The sequence below is a fragment of the Ascaphus truei genome, chromosome 7, assembly GCF_040206685.1.
Source record: "Ascaphus truei isolate aAscTru1 chromosome 7, aAscTru1.hap1, whole genome shotgun sequence".
NCBI classification, from domain to species: domain Eukaryota; kingdom Metazoa; phylum Chordata; class Amphibia; order Anura; family Ascaphidae; genus Ascaphus; species Ascaphus truei.
In genome coordinates, this window is record NC_134489.1 from 75,842,367 (window position 1) to 75,866,529 (window position 24,163).

At 38.6% G+C, this 24,163-nt stretch overlaps 1 protein-coding gene across 2 annotated transcripts in view; it reads right to left on the reverse strand.

Annotated features, from left to right (window-relative positions):
- The window catches only part of GAD1 (glutamate decarboxylase 1), a 56,799-nt gene that overhangs the window by 22,889 nt on the left and 9,747 nt on the right, over positions 1 to 24,163 (reverse strand). For both annotated transcript variants that reach the window (XM_075609092.1, XM_075609091.1), the window contains exons 4-8: positions 19,103 to 19,261; positions 17,682 to 17,924; positions 8,719 to 8,809; positions 4,190 to 4,302; positions 830 to 945 (exon numbers count right to left, since the gene is read on the reverse strand). In XM_075609092.1, coding sequence (XP_075465207.1) covers positions 830 to 945; positions 4,190 to 4,302; positions 8,719 to 8,809; positions 17,682 to 17,924; positions 19,103 to 19,261 — 722 coding nt within the window. The remainder of the gene's footprint in view (positions 1 to 829; positions 946 to 4,189; positions 4,303 to 8,718; positions 8,810 to 17,681; positions 17,925 to 19,102; positions 19,262 to 24,163) is intronic.

Sequence of the window (24,163 nt, forward strand, 5' to 3'; positions counted from 1 at the left end):
TCTGCCCCTATTACCATGGTGGGTAGCAGGGGGTCCCCAGTCCTGAAACAAGTTAACTCCGGGGACGGCAAGATATTTACCGGTAAAGATACCACCAGTTCAGGCGCTTCCAGGGAAAATAAAATGGCCGTTTAGATCTCCCATGTCACACATGGAGCTGAAAATAGAGTGTTATAACTCAGGGGACCCCATTCCTCATCTCATGGCGCTGGAAGGTCTTTTATAGTAAATATGACTCTTGATCTTTATCTCCCTGGATAGTAATACCAAGGGTATTATAACAGTAGTAGTAACATAGTACAGGCATACCCCACTTTAAGTACACTAACTTTAAGTACACGCGTGAGTAAGTACATATCACCCAATAGGCAAACGGCAGCTCACGCATGCGCCTGTCATCACGTCCTGAACAGCAATACCGGCTCCCTACCTGTACCGAAGCTGTGCGCAAGCAGGGAGATTATAGAGCCTGTTACAAATGCGTTATTTGCATCAGTTATGCACGTATATAACCATTGCAGTACTGTACATGCATCGATAAGTGGGAAAAGGTAGTGCTTCACTTTAAGTACGTTTTCGCTTTACATACATGCTCCGGTCCCATTGCGTATGTTAATGCGGGGTATGCCTGTAATAGTTAATTTGCTGTTCAGAAGCTGGCATGCAGAACATGCTGTATGAATACTGAAGCATCACTGTAATGTACTTTGGAAGGTGGTGCACACACAGAAGATAATATTATTAGCATTACTTTGTGGTCAGGTAAAGTGCAGGAATAGTTAGCACAACAGTCATTGACGAGGCACCTCAAACACTGAATACAACTCACGTGTTCGGAGGTAAAGAGGACCAGCTTGGGAACAGCCGCCATGCCTTTGGTTTTCACATCAGGGAAGTATTTGTAGCGGGCAGCCATAATACTGTACATGTTGGATATTGCTCCTCCTATTAATGAAGACGACACAGGTGGAGATGTGAAGCGCTGTATTCATTGGGACCTCCTCATTCTCACGTGGCTGTATGTGTGATGCTTGCATGTTATTTTTTACATGATTATTTGGTAGCAATTGAACCCACAAAGAAAACAAATGTTGCAGGAGCTTTACTGAGATGCATTTTTTCCTAGTCAATTTTGGATGAATTAGTGACTGAATAGACACTCTGTAAGCAACGATAGGGAACAATGTTACCAATCTTGTTTTGTTTTGTACGACTGCAGCAAATCTGTATAAAGGAACTTTCCCAGATAGCGGGCAAAAAACTTTTTTTTATCATGATAAATTATGCATGTTATTGGCTTCTTTAAAAGATTCAACTACGCTAAAAATTTTTAAAAAAAAGTGTCCCTTCTCTCCCTTTGTTCAGTCAGAGTTGCTGCATCTGCTCCTTCCTTTGATTACTCCCAGCATTCTGGTTATGCTAAAAGACTATGGCCCCAGTCCTCCCTGGCGGCCTGGCGGCGCGTGCAAAGACTACAGCCGCAATCAGCGGTCTGTAGGGGAGCTCTAGGGGATTGCTGGGGCGGGGCAGTGGAAGGGGGCGTGGGCATGACGGGGGATATCTGCCCTGCCATTGGCTGTGCGCGGACACGTGACCGCGTTGCGGCACGGGAAGAAAAATGATTGGCTTCCCTGCCAGCGTACGCGTCACCCACACAGCCACTGGGACCTGCCCCATAGAGGGCTGTGCTGTGGTGTGTGGCACGCACCCCGCTGTGACCACCGGGGACTCAGCCTAATGCAAGACTCAGGAAACATAAACATGGCTTTATAGTCATATTTCTTTTATATATATATATATATATATATATATATATATATATATATATATATATATCCCTTATTAATCTTAAATATTTTTATTATTTTAAACCACATGTTTGCTTTTCTTATTTTATTTAGCTGATTTTGTAGTGTTTGTTCCCTTCTGTCCCTTTCACTCCTCCTGTTTTGGGAAACGTATAGTCAACATTTAAAAGTTTATCTGGTTAGAAATGTTAATGTTAAAATAGAAAGTAGAGGAAGAAGAAAAGATCATTTAATAAGTTCAAAATGGCTCACAGCAATTACTCTGTATATTTCTAAAGGGACTGTATAAATATCTGGTTTACAATGTGATTGTTTGTAATATACAGTACTGTGTTGGTAACGTATATTTCATGTGTTTCCTGTATATCTTTTCCTCAATAAAAAGATATTTAAAAAAAAGTATCAGAGTAAATAAACCAACACTTGGATCATGTTTACTTCCTCCCTTAAACTCATTTTTGTACATTAACCCCCTGGCTGCCAGCGGATCCTACAGAGCTTTCCTTAGTAACGCATTGAACCCTCTCTGGCAGCAGAAGTGTTAACTCTAAAATATGTGTATTCCAAATTTGTGAGAATATTATATTTGTTGTCTCTTTACTTTAGTTACTGCAATTTTGCACTTAAAAGTGTCTGTTATCTTGTGTGTATTTTGTGTTTATTTTCTTTTGTCTAATTCCCAGTCCACCTTACCAGAGCATAAGGCTTGAAACCAAACAGAGTGCGGATAACCACTTTGACCAATACTATTCTTACAAGTGTTAGAGAATCAATAGTGTATTGTACAGAACCAAAATGACATTTTGATATACTGTATTACGTTCAAAAGACGTATGATGTGTATGCTGTGATGTGTGTAACTGGTTTTTTTTGTAACAGTTAGGCTTTCTGGCCTCTAAAAGCATGTATCTTACAAAATACTGTTGACGAGCATATTTCTATTATAACAGTTCAGTACAAGCAGGTTGCTGGTGTCAGTTCGGAGCACCTAGGAATGTTGTTGTAGCAGAATATTTTTTCTAAGGCTGCTATGGCCGCGAGCTTCTGTGCGCGCCTCCGCCACGTGCTCCTGCTGCCCAGCGATCTATGCCTTAGCGGCAGGAGTTGGGTCGCGGTGTTTAAGGCCGTGGCGAACGTGTCACGGAGCTGGCTCGCTGAACAAGTTCACGTGTCGCGACTGCGGCCCGAAAAATCCATTTCGGTTGTAGCAGCAAAATGTAGCAGCTTCAACGCTGTACTTTGCCGCCACAAGAAGCTGCAATGTGACGTGGTTAATTTAAAAACATTGCATTGTGCCGATCGTGCACGTGCACGTACGCGCGTGCATGTCGCGTAGTATCCACCCTGAACTCAGCCTAACCCTTGTTGGATGAATCCCCTGGACCTCTTGCTGGTCCTCAGTGCCGCCTGTCATTAGGAGTTTTTCACAATTGAAGAAGAAAACCTGTGAGTTTTCCAAAGCTTTGTACACTGTAATTTCACCAACTGTCATGTCACCTAAAAATGTGTCACAACCTACAGTGCATCAACATTTTTCTTTACCCGCGCAGCTACTACAACTTTAAACTATGAGTTTTCCACGGCAAATTCTCTGCACGTGCCTGTCTGGATACTGTCATGGGGTGTGCACGTGTATACACTTGTACAGTATGTCAGTGCTTTTTCTGCATTCATTGTTTTTGAGGCAAGAGGAGTGGCTCAGTGAGTAAAGACACTAACTGTTAACAACTAGCACTGAGTTTGATAGCGTGGGAACCTGGCTCAAATCCCGGTGTCAGCTCCTTGTAACCTTGGGTAAGTCTCTGTGTGATCTCCATGTGCCTCATTTTTCCTTGAGGGCATTGTCTGCGATACAGATTGCATACATATTTCCCTATTATTGTTCACATCATTAAACAGAGGGGCAAATTAGGATTTCTGGGCTAGGGTTCACTAAGTCATGGTGCGGGGTATCTCGCTCGGTCTGGAGTTAAAAGCCATTCAGCTCAAAGGGGTAGATTCATCAAATGCTGGTACGAGTTAGCATACCAGATCTGACGTTATCTCCCATTGATTTGAATGGGCGTTAATACCGGATCAGGTGCGTTAAGGCATGGGGGCTCTTCTCCAGTCTTCAAGCCCTTGAAAACCGGTTAGGTTTTCAAGATATCCCAGCTTCAGCACAGGTGGCTCAATCAGAAGCTCAGTCAAAGACTGAAGCAGAGATAGCCCGAAAACCTGACTGTTGGGGGGTGGTTCTTGAGGACTGGTTGAGCACCCCTCACACCAAGGTGCTTGATAAATCTGCCCCAATGAGAGTTATCGCCAGATCTGGGTGTGAAGCCCCACATTGTGGCTTAGTGAGTCCCAGCCTCAGGGTCACATACAGTAAGAAGACTTACCAGGAGAAAATATTCCGTCACCTTCCTTGTCTGACCAACCAATTATTTCTCGCATTTTCCGAAGTGTTATTTGTTCCATGAGGACAAAAACTGGAGCGATCTCGTACGTGAACCTTTAGAAAGGAAATATGCAGCATGAGTCTTGCAAGATTCGTATCTTAAAATAGGAACAATGTGTACAAGTGCTGCCTACATCCTATGACACATTATTAGAATTCCCCTGGATCTAATTTTGTAATGTAAAATACATGCAAAATGTAGTACAAATATCCTTAGTATCAAATTATTACATTCTAAATGAAAACCCACAGCTAATTTTACTATGATTGAATATTTTACTTAACGAAGTACAATGCAATACTTTGCTCACTGGCAGCAAAGCAGTTAAATCTCGTCGTAACAAACAACACAAAGATAATCAGAACTATTGAACATTGTCTTAAAAAAATCCAAATGCAATTATTTATGTAGCCTGTCCCTTCTAATAATCCCCAGGGACAACTTTGTTTCTACAGTACCATTAAGTCAATATCGGTCAAGAGTAATTATAAATGATGATTTTCTAATTACCCATGACAAAAAAAACAAGAGTGCAGCCAACTGAAATATCCACCTAATGAAGAAGAGAGGCATCATATGGTGTAAGTTGTCACCTCTGCCATGTCCAACATTTTGGATGCGAAGGGATAGGTGCCACTGATCCAATGGGATCGAACCAAAGTCACATAACTTTATAAGGCTTATTTTGAAATAAGGGGAAATATCCATATTTATGCATATGGCATCATCTTACTAAGATATTAACCATTTTTTTGTCCAGGATTTATGCAAATTAATATGGTAAACTTTCCAGGGCAAAGTCTCCCAATGTATATTTAATGTTTTCTACCATACTGTATATGTGCTGAAGGAGTAGCTCGGTGGTACTGCCGTTGATGCAGGTAAAGCCAGTTTCAGATCTCAGTATTAGCTCCCCTTGTGAACTTGGACAAGTCACTGTATCTCATTGTGCCTGCAAAGTTCTGTGTACGCTATCATTCTATACCTATGCTGCTCCATAAAGGTCAAGGGATGATCTTCTTTCGGTCAAGCTACAATAATTTCTAAAGGGCCAGTATATCATATTTTGTTTTCTGGTTTTTATTATCTATTGGTGGTTTCATTTATCCATACACCCACATCCCAGGGAGCGCCCCAGTTACCTTGCACTATTGCCTTGTAACTATATTTGTATAAAGTATATGTTGCTGTGATAACTTGCTCATATAGGGAAGTTATTTTTTAATCTTTGAAGCACCTAACTGGTTTCAAACTATTCGGTTTCAGTGATTTGTGTGCCTTCTGTTATCCCCAAAACACTTCAAGTGATGAATAGTATTCACATTTGCAAATGGTTTCAGTGGGTTTTCCACTATGGTAGAATGTACATCATTGTTAATGCTGCTATTATTATATTTAATTAACCAGTTTTATATTGTTAAATATATGCCTTGGATTTGTCCTGGATAACACCAGCCCTTTTCATGATGTATTGTCATATATTTGCAACTACACTATATAGCTGTCACTACCCTGGGTTTAGAAGATGGATGTCTGGATATATATATATATATATATATATATATATATATAGATATATATATATATATATATATATACAGTTACAGTATATTGTTTGATCCCAATATATATATATATATATATATATATATATATATATATATATATATATATATATATATATATATATATATATATATATATATATTGGGATCAAACAATATACTGTAACTGTATATATATATATATATATATATATATATATATATATATATATACACAGTTACAGTATATTGTTTGATCCCAATATATATATATATATATATATATATATATATATATATATATATATATATATTGGGATCAAACAATATACTGTAACTGTGTATATATATATATATATATATATATATATATATATATATATATATATATATATATATATATATATATATTGGGATCAAACAATATACTGTAACTGTATATATATATATATATATATATATATATATATATATATATATATATATATATATATACACAGTTACAGTATATTGTTTGATCCCAATATATATATATATATATATATATATATATATATATATATATATATATTGGGATCAAACAATATACTGTAACTGTATCTCACTCACTTCACAGCTAATTTGTGTCATGGTCGCTGAACTAGTAAAAAATACATGGTAAATACATTACTAGCTAATACTAAGAGTGCAGATTCCAGGCATGCGTGAAAGCTAATTGTATGTAACATATACAAGGTTAAGAGAATGCTGTCTTTCCTTTGTAGACCTGAGTCGCGGTGTATGTTGAAATGTAAAGGTATATAATGGTGCCTTGTGTTTATATTTTGTCTCTTCTCTTTTAAGACCATACACCAATAAATACACAATTTAAAACCACTAACAGAGTTTTTGTTGGAATGACTGAATTGGATGTGCACTTATTTGTAACACAATATATTTCGCTGTCATACATAATCATAGAGTTTCCTCAATTCAGATATAGAGTAGAAAATAACTTAACAAAATCTGCTTTTTGAAACAGTTTTATGATTGTGTTGATAACTGCCACGCATTCCATGTTTTACATAATGTAGCTAAGTATATTGACATCTGGGACTATCATTTGGGCATGATCTGTTACTATAATCATGCATTTTATTACTGCTGAAATGGCATTCTGCCTATGTGTAACAAAGTATACTAGCAATTTGTATGCCATCTGTGATGGCCTCTGCTTTGTGCCCTGACCTTGGTGAGCACAATTCTCTAGAAACTTCGGGGCATTAAGCATGGCTACTACTCACGCTGAACCAATGTTAGATGGGGAGCACTCTGTCTGCCACAGGTGCTCCATATAAAATGTATCCTAAGTGATAAAACTGTGATAAATACCTCACATAATAGGCACAATCACGTTGTTCTTGACAAAGTGCCCATGTGGGGGCCGATACGTTGAATATTTAGAAATAAATGTTCACCTTTTGCACAAGTTCACTGGGTGTGCCTATTTTGTGAGGTATCTCTCGCAGTATTATCCCTTATTACTCACAGTGGACACTACAGATGCAATCTTGCTGTGACTGGCGTATGCCAACAGTTATCAACCTTATTTTACTCCATACCACTAGTACCTAATGATATAAGTTCTAAAAGCACCAACTGCTTACACGTGTGCCAACAAAACTCTAACTACACTTCTATCACAGCTAGATGTTCTTTACTTCCTTTAGTTTTAATTACTTATTGTAGTCAAACTCTAAATATACCTTTTAGTTTGATTATTGTGCTTGTTTTCTCTGCACCTTCTGCCCTTGTATGTCAATCTGAGGCTTAGAAGTCACATGAGAGTTGTGTACCACCAGTTGGAGCTTTGCTTTAGGAATAGTGATACTTATAACACAGGTTGGAAACCTGTGGTATATACAATAGCTATATATATATATGAACAGGGGAAAAACTAGGAGCACAGCAATGAAAAAACTAGGAGTACAGCAATGAAATGTTTCCCTGGTTAGTAGCGTCGGGCTTTGAGGTTTATTCCTCTGCTTTGCTATATATATATATATATATATATATATATATATATATATATATATATATATATATATATATATACACACATATATATATATCTATATACATATATACAGTGTTCGACAAACCTATACATTTGCTCGCCTCGGGCGAGTGGATTTAACCCCCGGGCGAGTAAATATTGGCCCAAGCAGCACACGTTTGGTACTAGGTGGCGAGTAGATTTTTTTGTGTGGCGAGTAGATTTTTTGGTGATTTGTCAACCACTGCATATACATATATACATATATATATATATATATATACATATATATATACATATATATATATACATATATATATATATATATACATACATATATATATATATATATATATATATATATATATACATACATATATATATATATATATATATATATATATATATATATACATATATATATATATATATATATATACATATATATATATACACATATATATATATACACACACATATATATATATATAAAATAAATACCACATAACAGTTATGTTACAAACAGCTGCATTAACTTGTATTTGTAAAGCTGAACTACAACAGTACTGAACTGTGGACTGGACATTGAAGCAGACCAGTTTTGGGAATTATCAGAATTAAGGGAGATTTATTAAACTGCTAACTTGTTTCTGACTAGTAAACATCCCATTTAAATGTGCTAGATGCCCATGCAAACCCTTGTCATATCATAGCACAGAATGGTTTCAACAGGCAGTGGATTTTAATAGGCCAGTCACCCACCAACTAGAATTTGTCTCTTTATGTGAATGATAGCTATTAGGAGACACCTCAAAGCCTTGTCACCTACCACCGTAGCATGGCACCAAATACAGGGGTTGACCCAGTAGGTAAAGAAGTGGGTGACTTACATATTTGTATTAGCAGTTGATGTCAGCCATTCCCCAGCTAAACCAATAACGTCCAGTCCAGTTGAAAGCTGGTTGAAGAAGCGAGGATGACCTAAAGAGACAGACATGTATTACTTCCGGTCCAGGCCGGCAGGGCACCTCCAGAGCCACCAGGCATGGGACAGTGTCCCGGTTCTCTCCCCCTATCGGCGGCCCTGATTACATGCTGTTGCTTAAAGCCTCAGTCCCATTGAGACAACCTTCCCCTCAAAATGTTTTTGCGCAAATTGTTTTAACTTTGCCTTTTCTACCTGACACTACCAATCTCTGTGACATTTTAAAGTAGCTTTCTGTTTTTGAGAAATATCGATGTTCCGGGTTAGTTTTTGTGGATCCGCTTAAATTGGGATTTTCCAAAAAACTGATTTACAAGTCAGTCCTGATCATCGCACTTGTGTGTTAGCAATTAGCCTATAGAACCTAAATATGCAACGCTGTTAATTTACCGAAATTTAAGAAGCAAGCAAAAAAATAGAGAATGTATTACATTTCTCACTGTGTTTTCACTTTGTTTCAAATCTAATACATTATGTTAAGATTGGGTTGAGGCTTTAAAATCTCATTTTTTTCTGTAATACATTTTTGATGTAATAAGTAGAATAAATATCTAGTGTCACATTTCTAAAAAGGAGTCAAATCCATTAATACTGCTGATTTACAAATGAATTTTATGTTAACCATAGGTTTTAAATAGTCAATGTTCTAATTAATTTAATTCAAAACTATTTTAGGTGATCAGGGATTATTAGGTCAGGTCAAATTTTACCGACCTTCAGTTTTCAAGTTACTGGCACCTTTTTTCTTAGCCAATGTAGGCGTATTGTGGAAGAGCATATGTAATGGAACATTAAGTAAGTAAATACATTGTTAGACATGGTGTGAGGGAAGGGAAGGTCTTCTAGTATTTGTTTCTTCTTCCATAAAGCACATGATTAGAAGATTGTTAAAGGTCAATGCATTTTGACAAAGAGGTTACTCTGAGTCTTTCCACAAAATATGTTCTATTGCTCCTGCTCCCAGTGAGTTAGAGCAGCGGTGCGCAAACTGGGGGGGGCGGGTGAATTTCTAGGAGGGGCGCGGCGGTTACAGAGGCCCTGCGCTCTTCCCCATGGCATTTAAATGAAATGCCGGGGGAGACATGAGGAATCTGTAACTCCCTTACTGTTAAGGATGCCGCGGGGTCATGTGACATCACCTGTTGCCATGGAAACGCGTGTCAAATGACGCAGCGGGGTCACATGGCGTCACATGACCTGCGACGTAATTTGACGCCGAGTCCTTGTAGAGGGGGGCGCAAACGCTGCTCCTCCCCGGCAGCGGGGCGCAGCTCAAGAAATTTGCGCACCCCTGAGTTAGGGCAATGTCAGAGAAGATGCAGGACGACCCCCACAGTGAAGTATATTGCAGTTGCTATCACAATTTTGCGACTATCCCCCTGAGTTTTCCACATTTTGGTTTTCAAACACTTTGGATAGGGACTCAACTCCAGTTCTCAAGCCCCGCAAACAGGTCAGGTTTTCAGGATATCCCAGCTTCAGTATAGGTGGCCTAATCGAAGACTGAGCCTTCCGATTGAGCCACCTGTCCTGAAGCAGGGACTGATTGAGCCAGCTGTGCTGAAGCTGGAATATCCTGAAAACCTGACCTGTTTGCGGGCGGGGGAGGGCTTGAGGACTGCAGTCGAACTCCCCTGTAGTAAAGGACACACAGAGCCAGCAAACCACTTAATCCCCGCTTTCCTGAGCTTTATGATTCATCAGCTTGAGCTTTGATGCTGGCTCTGCGTGGGGAAACTAGTTCTAGGCTACAAGCTGAATGCAAGGTAGATAGAAGCCAAAACTACGCATGATTATTCTGAATTAGACCATCTTCCATAATAGTTATGCGTTTGTTCAACTATTCCGGTTACAATAATATGATGTTTTACTTCATAGGAATCATACCACTTCTCAACAAGGATGTTTTAAAAAAAAAAAAAAATAATCATTCTGTTTTGATGTTAACGGTGTTCCTGATATGTTGGGGTTTTGGGGGCTGCTAATCGTTGTCTGGTGATGTTAAATGCCTGTGTATATAGCTGATCTGTACGGCGTGTGGGAGGCAGTTTAACAATTTTATAGTGGATCCTTTGCATACGCTGATATTTAATTGTCCTAGTTTTTACTTGTATCCTCAACTGAACATAGGAGCCAGAATGTCTATTTCTAGATGGGGGATGCTGAATACCTAAACATTGTGCAAGCACCATTTCAAACTTAACAATGTATTCAGCTTGTATTCTGCTGTTAAAGCAGCATTTCATGTTACCGGGTGACTGTGATGGTAAGGGGTAGCCAGGCTATCAAATAAAGATGTAAGCCCATTTGGTTACCACTGATCCGTGTGTTGGGTTTATAGAGTGTTAGCTCTTGAGCTCAGGGTTTGTACATGCCTAACCTGTAATGTGCGGTAATCAAGTATTTTATGGTCTCGGTAATCTCTCCCCTTGAAAACGCTTTCGTGACTCACCATTAGGGGTTCCCTGCTTCAGCACAGATCAGAAAGGTAAAAGGGGCATAGGGATGTTAGGTGTCCCTGTAACAGTCAAAGGGTCCCTAGGTTAATGGGGATACCCAGTAAATGCCCAGGTCACCCGGAACCGGTCTAGGGGTTCGGAGGGCGCCAACCTTACATCTAAGGTTGTGAGGGGAGTCTTAGAATCCATACTAAGTCTTGCAATAGTGTGCGGGGAATATGGCTGGTGACAAGAGGAGTGCAGCTTGTTATTCTATTTCGCATACCAGAAAGACTTAGGATTGTTAAATTGTTACATAGTTACATAGTAGATGAGGTTGAAAAAAGACGTAGGTCCATCAAGTTCAACCTATGCTAAATTTAGACAACAGATACTTTTTCCTATATCTATACTTACTTATTGATCCAGAGGAAGGCAAACAAAAAAGCCCATTAAGGGGAAAAATTAATTCCTTCCTGACTCCAAGAATTGGCAATCGGATTAATCCCTGGATCAACATCCTTCCCATGTATACTTATTTGGTATATCCCTGTATACCTTTCCCATCTAAAAAGATGTCCAACCTTTTTTTGAACAAATCTATTGTATATGCCATCACAGTCTCCATGGGTAATGAATTCCACATTTGAACTGCCCTTACTGTAAAGAACCCTTTCCTTTGTTGCTGGTGAAATTTCCTTTCCTTCAACCTTAAGGGATGGCCCGAGTCCTTAGTACTGCCCGTGGGATGAATAGTTCTTTTTAAAGCTCCTTGTATTGTCCCCGAATATATTTGTATATAGTTATCATATCCCCTCTTAGACGCCTCTTTTCTAAAGTAAATAAATCTAATTTAGCTAGCCTCTCCTCATAAGTTAGATTGTCCATCCCCTTTATTAATTTGGTGGCTCTTCTCTGCACTCTCTCTAGTTCCATAATGTCTTTTCTTAGGATTGGTGCCCAAAATTGTACTCCATATTCAAGGTGTGGTCTTACTAGTGCTTTGTAAAGGGGCATAATTATGTTTACTTCCCTTCCATCCATTGCCCGTTTGATGCAAGATAAGATCTTGTTTGCCTTTGCAGCTACTGCATGACATTGGGCACTATTGCTAAGCCTCCAGCCTACAAGCACTCCTAAATCCTTCTCCATCAAGGATTCAACCAATATATCTCCATTTAAATTGTAAGTCGCCTTTTTATTCTTGCATCCTAAATGCATAACCTTACATTTATCAGTATTAAACCTCATTTGCCATTTACCTGCCCAGGTTTCCAGTCTCTCCAAGTCCTTCTGAAGAGAAATTACATCCTGCTCTGATTCCACTACCTTACACAATTTAGTATCATCAGCAAAGATGGAGACTTTGCTCTCGATCCCAACCTCAAGGTCATTAATAAACAAGTTAAAAAGCAGGGGTCCCAGTACCGATCCCTGAGGTACTCCACTCACGACTTTAGCCCAACCTGAAAAAATTCCATTTATGACAACCCTCTGTTGTCTGTCCTTTAACCAGTTTTCAATCCAGGTGCATATATTATTACTGAGTCCAATTTTCTTTATTTTGTACACCAACCTCTTGTGTGAAACCGTATCAAAAGTCTTTGCAAAATCTAAGTAGACCACATCAACTGCATTACCCTGGTCTAAATTCCTACTTACCTCCTCAAAGAAACAAATAAGGCTAGTTTGGCAAAATCTATCCTTTATAAATCCATGCTGACTATTACTAATAATTTTGTTTTCCATTAAGTATTCCTGAATGTTATCCCGTATTAAACCTTCAAGTAGTTTCCCTGCTATTGAAGTCAGGCTTACAGGTCTGTAATTTCCCGGTTGTGATCTAGCTCCCTTTTTATATATAGGCACCACATCTGCTTTACGCCAATCTTGTGGTACTGAGCCTGTGGAAATGGAGTCCTTGAATATTAAATATAATGGTTTGGCTATTACTAAGCTCAACTCCTTGAGAACTCTTGGATGTATGCCATCAGGGCCAGGTGCCTTATTTACTTTAATTTTTTCAAGTCGCTTATGAACATCTTCCTCAGTTAACCAATTGTTCATTAATATGGAGGTTGTGGCTTCCTCCTGCGGCACTACTATTGAACTTGATTCTTCTCTGGTAAATACAGAGGCAAAGAATTTGTTTAATACCTCAGCTTTTTCCTTATCTCCAATAATCTGCCTTCCCACCTCACACTGAAAGGGTCCTATATTTTCTTTTCTCAAAGAAATAATATATTTTGTAAATGGTATATTTTATTAACAAAGTGTGTTAAGTACATGTATGCTTTGTGTACAGTAAAATGAGGCACAGGGATGAAAAGTGTTCCTGTAGCTGCGGGGATCCCTAGGTAACATAGGGTTACTCAAGTTAGTGCTAAGGTGTCCCAGAACTTGCATTGGGTTATGGAAGTCCCCTGTAAAGTATAGGAAAACCTGACCTGTTTAGGGGCATTTAGGGTCCCCAAGGTGTATCCTTTAGTAAAGTAAGGTTCAGAGGGTGTTATACTGTATGTATAAAAATCCATGCAGTCAGCCTAAAGCATTGGCATAGGAGACCTAATGTCTACCCGCCTTCTAGCCTCAAAGGGAATCCAGGATGTGGAGGTGGGAGAACCATTTGGTGAGCAAGAAAAGGCCAGGTGTCCGTTCTAGAGAACAGAGAGCACCCCACTGGGGCCCTGATTGTGACACCAGACTTTAAGGAGCCGGCAAGGGGTTAGCTGGGGGGAAGTTGCTGCTTGTGGGAATATTTCCCATTGGCTGATTCATATTTTCAGCCCACACGTTTTTTTCAAGCTGGCTCAACACCCCCCCTGACTCTGACATCATCAGCCAGGTGAGCCCTGCTGATTGGCTACTGGGAAATTTCTCACGCTTTTGATTGGGCTGTAGGTTTCTGTGAATGAAACTGAGAGGTTTTAAAAACCCTTATGCAGCTCAGATTTTCAGATTTTCCCAAGATTTTCGATTTTCTCAAGATTCTAAAGTTTTTTTCCCAGTTTCCAGAGACAAGGCTCTGCTTCAGCAAAAATCTGCCTGGAATCTTTGCAGTTCCAAGACTATTTAGGGTAAGCTGGGGATTGATAAACCCCTACACCCAGGAAAGAATAGTTTTGTACCCCAGGTAAGTGTGTTTTTGCTTGTGTTTTGTATATCATTGTGTGTTTGCCTATTTTAAGTGAATAAACTACAATTTATTTCATTATCTTGTTTTGCTCAATGTATGATCCGGATAAAAAAATGTAAATGGCCTGGTCTCCCGTGACAGTGACAAATATACCCAATCCTGAAAATGAGCATGCTGAAATATATAATGACACAGAGTATGTCAATGTTGACCTAGAATAAAATACAATTTGTTTTCTTGATATACCTTAGTCTAATGTGCTGCATTATGTGTATATGAAGTATGAGAGCAGATGCAGCACCTGCTGACGAAAGCACTTAGCACATTACAATATAGAGCCATGGAGCACTAACATGGAGTAAGGTGTGCACTACTTTTGTTGTATAGATATAATTCTAACAATGCCCAAACACATAGGTGCCTATTCATTCAAATGTGAGATTTACAATGCAAAATCTCTCATAATTACTATCTCTCTCCCTCCAAATCTACTCTCTCTCCAAATCAATACCGAGTCTCTGTCTCTCAGTGTAAATCCATACCTAAAATAACATTTGCGCATGGTTTGCAATTTGAGAAATGTGTAATGAATACGGAAAGCTGTCTTCATGTGCAAAGTTGCACACCATTCCCGCTTAATAAATAGGGCACAAAAGCATTTCCCAAATATATCATGTAGGTTTTTTTATGGAACCAGCCTTTGCTCATCTGTAACCTAATTGTTCGTATTTTGGCAGACTATGAGCACATTTAGGACTTTGGGGTCACTGACTGTTATCCTTGGCTCCAGTAATGTTTTAGGATCTTAACTTTCTGATAAAAAAGCACTTACATGATTGGAAGTTCAAAGTCATAACCATTATTCTTTGTATTACAGAATGAAAGGGTTTTACACAACTTCGGGACTTACTCCTAGTAACTGTGTTTTTCACACAACTGTTGACTTTTAATTATATTATGTCACACCATGTTCCTTGGCTTTTACAAAAGCTAATCTCCATGTAAGAGCTGAAATTAACTTGTTTACTTTGGATATTTCCTATTATCTACTTCTAAAAAGTAAAGTAAAGTAAAAGTAAATATAAAGGTGACACTGAGTGCTCATTTGCATGTCATTACCCAGAATCCCTGGCTGAAGTAGAAGTGAATGCAAGAGATAATGGTGAAAAGCAGGGCTGCAGACCTGTCTGTGACATGTGAATGTGCTCACAAGTGATATTTTTATTTGCTATCAAATATAAAAAAAACAAGTGTATTTCCTTTGTCACGGAACAGAAAGGTAAATTACAGACAGGAGTTAATATAGTCTGCTTGATATACAGTATACTGTATTGTGTGTGGAAGTAAGATTTGTACTACACTGTTTCTGAACTGTTTGCCAGTTTCTATGTTGTTTTAGGGCAGGGGTGTGCAAAGTGGGGGGCGCGCCCCCAGGGGGGGTGGGAGATTTTCCAGGGGGGGCACGGCGGCTACAGAGGTCCCAATGTCATTGACACCAGAGCCGGGCAGGAGGGAGGGGGCGGCGTGAGCCAGGAGGTGAACAGGCAGGGGAGGCGCAGGGTCAAAACTTTGCTGACCCCTGTTTTAGGGTATGGCTACTACCCTTTGTCGACTTTCTACACATTATTACAATGTTCGTTGGTTCTGTTGCTTTAGCTAGAAATCAACTGACACGAATACATGCGAAGCATATAAGATCACATTTCCCTGCTCTTGAAAAACAATGTATGTATAACATTGTATTTCATCTTATTTATTGTTATTAATGCAGTTCTAGTTTACTAAAAAAAAATGGTATTTGTTTATGTGACAGTTACAAGCACATTGAGAGATGCACCGATTGTGGAAATGCAATGAGATATTATAGCAATCTAGCATCCCTTATGGAACATTTGACTTTAAATTATTTGTCATGTTGGACTTGACTTGGCATATTGAGATCATTTTCATTAAGATGTAGAATAGGCATGATCTGTATGGCTGCAGCAGATTATCCATAGAGTGGGAACTGAACACATGGAAGTGTGCTTTCAATCCTGCTCAAAATGAATGTACACGCTTCGCATCCCGCTGAAAGCTTTTACATCCAAGCCTCTAGTGTATATAAAGCAGAATCATTTCAAATCCAGTGTAATTTAACCTAATGATATCTTTCCCCTGTGATCTTATAGGTCTGTGATTTATGGGAATGACAAACATTTTTTTACAACAGTGTTACCACTGGAGATGTCTAATCCTAGCCCCTGTTTTATACATATGCACACACACACACATTACCTAAGTTATGGTGTGTGTGTGTGTGTGTGTGTGTGTGTGTGTGTGTGTGTGTGTATATATATATATATATATATATATATATACCACACATTAGTTAAGTTATGGCGGGTATATATATATATATGATGATACTGATCCTGATCACTGATGATACCCATCAAGGTTGAAACATGTCTGTGAGTGGGTTTACCGGCTTTGCATCTCATCCCAGCCTCTGTTTAACAGCTGTGTTTAAAGCAGCATGCATTGGCTTAAGGGTTGTTCATGTAATGTGAGTTTGAGACAAAAGGTGGCACTGTGTGCTCATTTGCATGTAATTTCCCAGAATCCCTTACTGCAGTGGAAGTGCTGTGTGCTGGGCTATAATGGTGAAAGACAGGGTTGCAGACCTGTCTAAGACATGCAAATGAACTTACAGTAATATTTACAGTTGCTATATATATATATATATATATATATATATATATATATATATATATAGCAACTGTAAATATTACTGTAAGTTCATTTGCATGTCTTATATATATATAACCAAAACAAGCAGCTGGCACTCTATGTAATGAACAACAATAGTGGTGCTAGTCCCATAAAAATAAATAAACAAAACATCTTACCCTCCTTGCATCAGGCAAAAAAGAGGCAGCACTCACTTCCAGAAGGTAAAAAAGTGTACTAAGGCATGTGTAGACAGACAACCAATCCCGGCGTTTCGGCTCCGGAACGGAACCTTTCTCAAGGACCCCCCTTGAGAAAGGTTCCGTTCCGGAGCCGAAAACGTCGGGATTGGTTGTCTGTCTACACATGCCTTAATACACTTTTTTACCTTCTGGAAGTGAGTGCTGCCTCTTTTTTGCCTGACGAAGGAGGGTAAGATGTTTTGTTTATATGTGTGTGTGTGTGTGTGTGTGTGTGTGTGTGTGTTTGTGTGTGTGTGTGTGTGTATATTGCAGTCTGCCAAGGATGTCATCATTATCAGTATTTACACTTAGTAACTGAATGTAGTTAGTAGACATGTACCTGTCCTTACGCCATACTTGAGTGTATCCCTGCAATCCACCAGTATTTGCTCCAATGACTCCGGGTTTTCTGACAGCTCCAGGTTGAAGCCTTCTATCCCCTCCAGAAGCTGGTGAGGGTGGTGGAAGTCTAATACTTTGGTGGATCTATCAAACGTTTTCCTTATATAGTTTAAGAGAATGTCAACCACCTCCAATAAGAACTGCATGGTCGACTCCTCTCCATTCTTGGCAGGCAGTAAATCTGTAGGACAAACGAGCTATTAGTGTGCCAGCCTTTAAATCTGAGAGCAGAAGACGGATCACCAAGTGGCTGGTGTTTGCCAGGTATTAGGATCTTTATATATGACTGGGGCCAGGAGAATACAAATTGTCTAGACAAAATCTAAAATGCCCCATCACACATTAACTTGACAGTTCTAGCAGTTCCTCATTTGGAATTGCATATCTCTCTCTCTCTCTCTCTCTCTCTCTCTCTCTCTCTCTCTCTCTCTCTCTCTCTCTCTCTCTCTCTCTCTCTCTCTCTCTCTCTCTCTCTCTCTCTCTCTCTCTCCCTCCCTCCCTCCCTCCCTCCCTCCCTCCCTCCCTCTCTCCCTCTCTCCCTCTCTCCCTCTCTCCCTCTCTCCCTCTCTCCCTCTCTCTCTCTCTCCTCATATGTTACAATCACTGTAATGCTATCTCATTTAAACTTTTTTGTAACCATCCAGTTACTGTACCAAATGGGGATTACATATCTCTTTATTTTGTTATCTTCCTAACTGCAATTAAAACCTGTAGCAACTTTAAGATTACAACAAATATCTTATAACAATGGATGCAATAAATATCCCAATGTGTTGCTTGTTATTAAAAACAACACAATATTTTAACCTCAGTGCAATTAGGAAATAAAATAAATAAAAAATAAATGTAACTGTACATATATCAGTTGAGCTTTTATAAGTTAAATGGCGACTTTAACTTATCCTTTAGTCATAGCTTCAATTATTTAAATAAACACACACACACACACACACACACACACACACACACACACACACACACACACACACACACACACACACACACACACACACACATATATAAAATTCAAATACTTAGAAACTAAAGCTCGGGGAATAAAGATGTACAATTATATGAATATGGATTTCGTTTAAAGGTTTTATAATATGAACATATTCAGTGACATTTCATTTTAAACATTATAACAGCTACATGTTGCATTACTTCAAGGAGCATCTCATTTGTATTATGATATATGAACATGCCTTCACATACTTCATTAAACAGTTATTATTATTGCAACTGCTATTATCATCATCCTTAGCTTGGCCAGTTTCTGATACACAGTATGGAGATGCTATGGACCTCGGTGTCATAGGAAAGGAATGAGATAAATGGTTAGGACGGTTGTAGCCTCACCTCTAGCATAGAGAATGGAGAAATCAGCCTCCGTGCGACGCAACCTGGAGTCCTTGTCAATGTTCTCACAAGCCAGAAGGTTCTTGGTGGACTGTCTCTCTCTGAAAGAACTCACAAGCCTGCTGGGGTCTTCCAAGCTATTGTTCCTCTGCAAAAAGCCTACATTGTTACAAGGAGCACATGTCAGTGGCAGGGTCTTCTCACTCCTTAGCATGTTGAGACGGTGATAATTCTAGCTTTAAACAATAGATCAAATGAAGGGTTATTCTCAAAACCACTAATCAGGTCAGGGGGAGAAGTATTTATGGGGATTATCTCTGCCTTCAGGAGGTTGAGCTCCAAGTGACATCAGCTGCTAGAAAAAAAGGAAGAGGAGAGCAGCCATGCAAGGACAAAACAAATCTCCATCATTTGGTGCAGTGGTAAATTCTTATTAAGTTGATCAGACAGCTTCCACTTCACTAACCAACCACTGGTGTGGAGTTCAGGATGAGTCAATGCTATTACAGCCTACATACAGGCGAAGTTTTATGGACTGAGCAGAGAGATAGAGGGGGTAGTGATGTATGATTAATATCAGGACCACTTTCAGTTATTCTCCTGTTGCTAACACCCAGAGGAAGGACATTAAAAACCTTATGATCTCACATAACTGTCTCAGTAACAGGAAGGCACTAGCATGTTATATAGCCTTACATATAGCAAGTAAATGAATATTTGTGACGACCAATCTGGGACACAGTGTAATTGAAAATCCTAGAGAGGTCATGTATCAAAGTTTCCCGGTCGATGCTGGTGTAAAAAACAGCACCAGAGCTATTCAATATAAAAAAAATCCAATTAACAGCTATGCCATTTATTTATTTATTTGAATTCGTGATATTTAACTCTATATATATATATATATATATATATATATATATATATATATATATATATATATAATATTTCCATTTGATATATATATATATATATATATATATATATATATATATATATATATATATATATATATATATATATGTGTTTGAGTTCTTCAGTATTAAGTGATACCTTTTTTATTCATTTATTCTGCACTATCGCAACTGGACTAACACAGCTATTTCCGATATATATATATACATAAAAGCCCTTTTCTTGTTTACTACTTTCAATATATTTTATATTAATTATAACATCATTTCACACTGGTATTAGTTTCTCAATATATATTTTAACGGCAATAAAATACATAAACAATATAAGTACTGGGTGATCATTTGTAATAACGTGTTGACCCTTTCAGGACTGCAATTTATCAGAAGGAGCTAATTGAGTATCTTTAGTGGTAAGAACATTATCATAGAAACAAATGAATTGCTTGAATGCTGGGTCTCCTTGTGATCTTGGTCAAGTGAAGTTATCTCCCTGTGACTCAATCTCCCAATTTTTTTTATTGCCACCCCTCCCCTGGACATGGACTAATTGTATCTACTAACTTGTATACCCAACTCTGTGTACCCTATCAGCTCCCGCAAAGAGTTAATCTATACAAGGCCTTGCAGACACATCCAGAAATCACCAGCAGAACTGCTACAAATGAACAGTGTTTCTAGTTACTAGGTAACGGGATACATATAATGTACCTGTTATTATGTATTGAAGCCACATACCTCAGCAAGATGATTTGCATTAAGAAAATTAGCCTAAGTGCACATTAAAACCAGAAGTTCATTTAATGTGCACCCTCCCAGCAAATGGTAACAGCTACAAGCTTACAAGCTAGTTCTGTTCCCATGGTGACCCTGCTTCCATTATATATATATGCTATATATGCAATATGGTGGAGGGTTTTTAGTCACTTTTTCACCCACCACAACCTAAATGATGTGTGGTGAAGACCTACCCAAGTCTTAAATTGCAAAGCCAGTACAACCAACCTCCCACTGATGAGACCCACAAGGTCAACATAGTCTGTCTGTGAGTGGGTTCACTGGCTTTGCATCTCATCCCAGGCTATGTTTATAAGCTGTGTTTAAAACAGCAAACATTGTCTTAGGGGTTCCGTGTAATAATGGATTTAAGACAAAGAGTCATTTGCGTGTCATTTCCCAGAATCCCATGCTTCAGTGGAAGCGCTGTTTGCTTGGGGATAATGGTGAAAGGCAGGGTTGCAGACCTGTCTAAGACATGTGAATGTGTTCACAAGTAATCTTTTTATATGATATATATATATATACACATACACACATGTATACATTTATTTCTTGCGTGTTTACTTGACCAAATTCAGCAATACATTTGAGTTAATCGAAATCACTAATCATTTAACATCTGCGACTCCCCTTTTTCTATATGTGAAGACCCCATGGATAAGATAGACCAGACTGAACATCTGTATTCGACAATAGAAAGGTGGCTGGGGTAATATAGAACAGGGGTGCTCAACTCCAGCCCCCTCCCCTCCCCCCACAGGTCAGGTTTTCAGGATGTCCCAGCTTCAGCACAGGTGACTCAATCAGTGCCTGCTGGGATATCCTGAACACCTGAACTATTGGGGAGGGAGAGACTTGAGGGCTGGAGTTGAACATTCCTGATATAGAACATCACTTCGTTTTAAAATGGTAACAAAATGAAATGCCACTTTAAAAAAAAAAAGAAAATAGTATCCTTTACAAACGGACTTTCTTCCTTTCTATTCTGTATGATGATACACTTGTAAAAAAAATGCCCAATTCGTTATGCTGCATACAATGATTGTGTTATTCTGCATGGAAGTATACGATCACGGTTTTGTAATGGCATTTTTTTTTTTTACCACAGCCCAATAATTGGAACTGTTGTTCTAATGCGGATGAAGGAGATTTTGGGGTTCATGTGTCAAAGCAAAAATGGAGCAATTCTGGGACCCAACAAGGAGCAGATTGTCATAATCTTAGGTAGACCTTATTTCAAGAGAGTACCAATAAGGTCTCATGTTTTTGTGACTTTGTTTCCCCTTTTCTATCACAGGGGCCATTTGGACTATAAAAATGCTCATTGCTGGAGCAAAAAGCAGCGCCTAATTTATCAAAGAAAAATAAAACCCTATTTTTTGCGTGTGCTGTTTTGCAGCCTGGAGATATGACTGCATTGCCCTCCCTGTCACTGATGAATACTCAGTTAGTGGTCGAAACGTGGAGTTTTAATGCAGTATGTAGTGCACCCTTGGTTTACTGCTTCAATTAAAAACTATACTTGCCATATTGTTGTTATTTTTTTACATTTAAAGGCATAATTGGGATACTACTAATTATAACAAGATACACTTCATATCTAACATGCTGCACAAAGACATAATAGGTTGCCTATTTATATCCTTAATGTTGCACAAGCACTTTCATATCTACATGCAATTAACAATAATGTATTTATCATTAGATGAGAACATTTAGTGATGATTAAAACATATTTCACATTGACATGTAATATTGCGTGGTACAAATATCTGATTTACACTGAAACAAGCCTTCTAGTCCATCTAATATCCAGATAAAATGCAGATAGGAATATTGAAAAAGGCAAAATAAAAACACAAGTGTCTCTTAAGCAGAAAAAAATGCTCCCTCCCTCCCTCACTTCCCCTCTCTATCTCTCCCCCTTCTCCCTCTCTCTCTCCCTCCCTTCCCCTCTCTCTCTACCTCCCTTCCCCTCTCTCTCTCCCTCTCTCTCCAAGTGAATATAGCAATCTCAAAAAATGAATGCCAAATATAAATGTTCTAGCAGTTGTGCTCTGCTCCTTGCTTTATTCCTGCAGATGTTCTATTACCTGACAGCTGAGCGTGTACCAAATACTAAAAGCTAGAAATGGGTTTAATGTACTGAAAATTAAAGCATTTGATGTTTAACCCGGGCACTTCTCCACACGTCTCCTCATGGTGATGGGTAGATGGGATCTTACCTGGATGCTGTGTTGTGCAACCTCTTTGTGGAATAGGCCCTGATAAATGTGTCTTCTGTTTCAAATGCACATCTATTGTCTATTTCCTTATCCAAGATGATGTCAAATCAGGTACTTGGCAGCAAGGCTGAAGCCAATGTGAGCATTTGTGTGTATTTGCTTTGATAACCAGACATTGTAATCTCTGCTGGCAGATATGGGCTAATAATAGTTCAAGATGGGTGTAGTATTCAATTTAACCCTACAATGCTCACAAGCTTCCTTAAAATGCTCATTACATGGGATGACACAAAATTGTGGGTGCATTACACAAACCTAATGTATGTCTGCAATGCAAAGCAGATGAACACTGAGAGGGTTAATCTGATCCTTTAGTGATTCTATGCAATTGATTCACAAGTCACTGTTGGTAAATTCAGACACAAATATGCAAAACAACATATGGATCAAAGCAATAAAAATGTCACCCTGAAAATATATGACAGTAACACAAAGTCTTAAGTCGCAAACGTGAATCTGCATAAAACTGACACAAGATAAATGTATATGAAATATAATACCTACATTTTCTGAACACAAAAAATATTGTAAATGTTAGAAATACGTGGACTATATGTAAAAATATGTCGTTGTTTATTTTTTTTAAGCGTGTGTATGTGCTTTTGTTAGAAAATGAATTTCATGGCACAACTCTTATAATCGCAAAGAAAATAAATATAATTATATGACCCACACCCCCCCAAAAAAAAGAATACTTAAAGGAAAATATGTGTCATACCTATGTGAACATTTTTACAGTTTAAAAAAAATGGCTGAAATACAAACTTTTATATAAAATAAATAAAATGGTATCTCTTGTTGGAAATAGGTGATTAAGTTCCAACAAAGAAGAATCACTATTTAGTGGTTATATCTTTATTCCTCTTCAATTCAATGCATCTCTCTCCATCCCCCTCTCTCTCACACACAAAACATTGCTATGCTCAGCCATGTCTAGTTGTCCATTCTCTCTCTCTCTGTCTCTCTGTCTCTCTCTGTCTCTCTCTGTCTCTCTCTGTCTCTCTCTGTCTCTCTCTGTCTCTCTCTGTCTCTCTCTGTCTCTCTCTGTCTCTCTCTCTCTGTCTCTCTGTCTCTCTGTCTCT